Below are 3,626 nucleotides of genomic sequence, written 5' to 3' on the forward strand. Positions count from 1 at the left end.
CCCTGATGATGATTTCCCTGATGTTGTTTTCCATGGTGATGTTTTTTCTGATGATGTTTTCCCTGATGATGATTTCCCTGATGTTGTTTTCCATGGTGATGTTTTTTCTGATGATGTTTTCTCTGATGATGTTTTCTCTGATGATGTTTTCCCTACTTAATGTTTTCTCTGATGATGTTTTCCCCGATGTGGTTTTCCATGATGATGTTTTCTCTGATGATGATTTCTCTGGTGATGATTACCCTGATGATGTTTTCCCTGATGCTGTTTTCTCTGAGGTTGTTTTCCCTGATGATTATTTCCTTGATGATGATTTCTCTGATTATGTTTTCTGTGATGTTGCTTTCCCTGATGATGTTTTCTCTGGTGATGTTTTCCCTGGTGATGTTTTCCCCGATGATGTTTTCCCCGATTTAGTTTTCCCTGATGTTGTTTTCCATGGTGTTGTTTTCCCTGATGATGTTTTCTCTGATGATGTTTTCCCTGATGTTGTTTTCCCTGATGATGTTTTTTCTGATGATGTTTTCTCTGAGTTTGTTTTCCCTGATGATTATTTCCCTGATGATGGTTTCTCTGATGTTGTTTTCCCTGATGTTGTTTTCCCTGATGTTGTTTTCTCTGATGTTGGTTTCTCTGATGTTGGTTTCTCTGATGTTGGTTTCTCTGATGTTGGTTTCTCTGATGTATTCCCTGTTCTGTTGTGTTTTACAGGGATGGATAACAGGGAGTTTTCTCTGAACTGCTCTTGGGTAGAGAACACATCTCTCCCTGCCTACTCCTCAACGTCCTCCTCCTTCACTGGGTTGGATCTCCTATTTGACCTGAAGCCCCTATTCATCCCTCTCTACTCCATGGTGATCCTGGTCGCCTGCTCTGGCAACCTCCTGCTGCTCTTCCTCATCGGGATCAACAAGAAGAGACACAACACCACCAACTTCCTGATCGGCAACTTGGCGCTAGTCGATTTGGTCATGTGCATCTTCTGCGTGCCCCTGACGGCCTCCTATGCCTTCGACAAGCGAGGGTGGCTCTTCGGACGCTTCATGTGCCACTTTGTCACCTTGATGCAGTCGGCGACGGTTTTCGCAGCCGTCTTGTCACTCACAGCCATTGCAGTGGACCGGTACGTCGTTGTGGCCTATCCCATTCGCAGGCGGTTGGGTTGCCAGTTTTGCTGGGGTTTGGTGGCTGCCATCTGGTTGTGTAGCCTTGCGTTCTCCACTCCCACGGCTCTCCACATTGGCTACCTGGACCTGAGCGCCACCGGTCTCCACATGGTCGTCTGTGAGGAGTTCTGGCATGGCCAGGAGCGGAGACGCCTTGTCTACTCCTGCTTTGTCCTGGTCTTCTCTTACTTTGTGCCACTCGCCGCTGTGTCTGCATCCTACCTCGCTATCTCCTACCACTTGAGACAAAGGAACATTTCTGGTTTGATGGCGGCGGGTCCTGTTTCCAATCAAATGAACTGGGGGAGAAAGAGAAGAAAGACTTTCTGCCTCCTCCTTGTGTCCGTGCTCTGCTTCGCCTTCTCCTGGCTCCCTCTTCAGGTGGTCAATCTCATCCGCGACCTGGATACTGACTTCACCATCCTGGGCAAGAGCCACGTCAACGTGATCCAAGTGTCGTGCCACCTGTTAGCTATGAGCTCGGCGTGCTACAACCCATTTATCTACGCGTCGCTCCACGACAAGTTCCTGTCCTGCCTGTGTCATCGTGACCTCTTCCCCCGTCACAGAGGAGTGGGGGGTCGAGGGCCAAGGGGAAACAGCAGCAGCTTCATGACATCCCACCGACTGCACCGTGTGAACACCTTATCCACCCTGGGCGACATCCCGGTGGTTCTGGGGAACAAGATGCCACAGGAGAGCTGGCCGTTGCGGCAGGCACATAAGTCCTCAACCACTACAATAATTGACCATAATTACATGTAGTTGGAGTTTGAATGAGGAAGCACCTTATGGCACATGGGCCAGAGCACTGAAAGCAAAGGATGTATCTGAAAGATCAATTTTCTCCCCTTTGACCTCATCCTCTAATTAATTCTGAGAAGGACGTCAGGAGAGAGTAATCAAGAAAATACTATTGAGATAGAGTCCCTATCGCTGAGAAGTCAACCAACAAAACATTTGGAAATCAGGTGGGATGAGGTTGGCACCAATGTAGCTGACAGCTGCACCTGAATGAGCACGGATCCATGACAAAACAATATATTTCTGAGCTTACAGTCACTGGTAGTCATTGGTAGACGATAACTGCCAAAATAAAGGAAACACCAACATAAAGCGTTGGGCAACCACCAGCCAGAACAGCTTCAATGCACCTTGGCATAGATTCTACAAGTGTCTAGAACTGTATAGGAGGGATGCGACACCATTTTCCTATAAGAAATTCCATAATTTGGTGTTTTGTTGATGATGGTGGAAAGCACCGTCTCAGGCGTCGCCCCAGAATCTCCCATAAGTGTTCAATTGGGTTGAAATATGGTTTACATAATTTCATGCTCATCAAACCATTCAGTGACTACTAATGCCCTGTGGGTGGGGGCATTGTCATCCTAAAAGGGGCTAGCAAAATAATGGCCTGCCCAGCATTTTTCATACATGACACTAAGCATGATGGGATGTTAATTGCTTAATTACCTTAATTAAGCACCTGCTTTCAAAATACTTTGTATCCTTCATTTACTCAAGTGTTTCCATTATTTTGTCAGTTACCTGTATATCTATGAAAATACAATTTATGCAGAATTATTTTTAAACAGTTTTGTTGGCCACACAAAATGATCATACTATCAAGCAGATCAAAAGGTGGTCATTATCTGTCATAATAAACAGGGTAGTTTGGGTCCTGAATGCTGGTTGGCTGAAACAGCATTCCAGCAGTGTGTATATCAGACAATATACCACAGCTACGACACAAGTTCTTTTTTACTGTTATATTTATGTTGGTAACGGGCTTATAATAGCAATAAGGCATCTTGGGGGTTTGTGGTATATGGTCAATATACCACTGCTAAGGGCTGTATCCAGGCACTCCGCTTTGTGTTATGCATAAGAACAGCCCTTAGGCTGAGTATATTTAAGCAATATGGCCCGAGTGGGTGTGGTATATGGCCAATATACCAAGGCTAAGGGCTGTTCTTAGAGGCACGACACAACTCGGAATCGTGGTATATTGAGCATATATCACAAACCCCCTAGGTGCCTTATTGCTGTTATAAACTGGTTACCAACGTAATTAGAGCAGTAAAAATAAATGTTTTGTCAAACCCATGGTATCAAATCAAATTATATTTGTCACATGCGCCGAATACAACAGGTGTAGACCTTACAGTGAAATGCTGACTGACAAGTCCTTAACCAACAATGCAGTTTTAAGAAAAGTAAGTGTTAAGAAATAATTTAATAAAATAAACTGAAGTAAAAAAAAATAGAAAAATAACAAATAACTAAAGAGCAACAATAAAATAAGAGTAGCAAGGCTATATTCAGGGGGTACTGGTACAGAGTCAATGTACAGGTTAGTCGAGGTAACTGATGTAATATGTACATGTAGGTAGAGATAAAGTGACTATGCATAAATTATAAACAGAGAGTAGCAGCAGCGTAAAAATGGGGGTCGGTGGT

General features: G+C 44.3%; 1 protein-coding gene across 1 annotated transcript; it reads left to right on the forward strand.

The window, feature by feature from the left end:
* The first annotated feature begins 689 nt into the window (after positions 1–689).
* prlh2r (prolactin releasing hormone 2 receptor) lies at positions 690–2,514 on the forward strand. The gene has a single exon (XM_024438020.2). It carries the CDS (start codon positions 714–716, stop codon positions 1,929–1,931), a length of 1,218 nt encoding a protein of 405 aa, XP_024293788.1. The 5' UTR covers positions 690–713; the 3' UTR covers positions 1,932–2,514.
* Positions 2,515–3,626: the final 1,112 nt, after the last annotated feature.

The sequence above is a fragment of the Oncorhynchus tshawytscha genome, linkage group LG11 (assembly GCF_018296145.1).
Source record: "Oncorhynchus tshawytscha isolate Ot180627B linkage group LG11, Otsh_v2.0, whole genome shotgun sequence".
In the NCBI taxonomy this organism is placed as follows: domain Eukaryota; kingdom Metazoa; phylum Chordata; class Actinopteri; order Salmoniformes; family Salmonidae; genus Oncorhynchus; species Oncorhynchus tshawytscha.

Coding starts and splice junctions, on each gene's coding strand:
- prlh2r (XM_024438020.2), top strand. CDS start 714: ATGGATAACAGGGAGTTTTCTCTGAACTGCTCTTGGGTAGAGAACACA.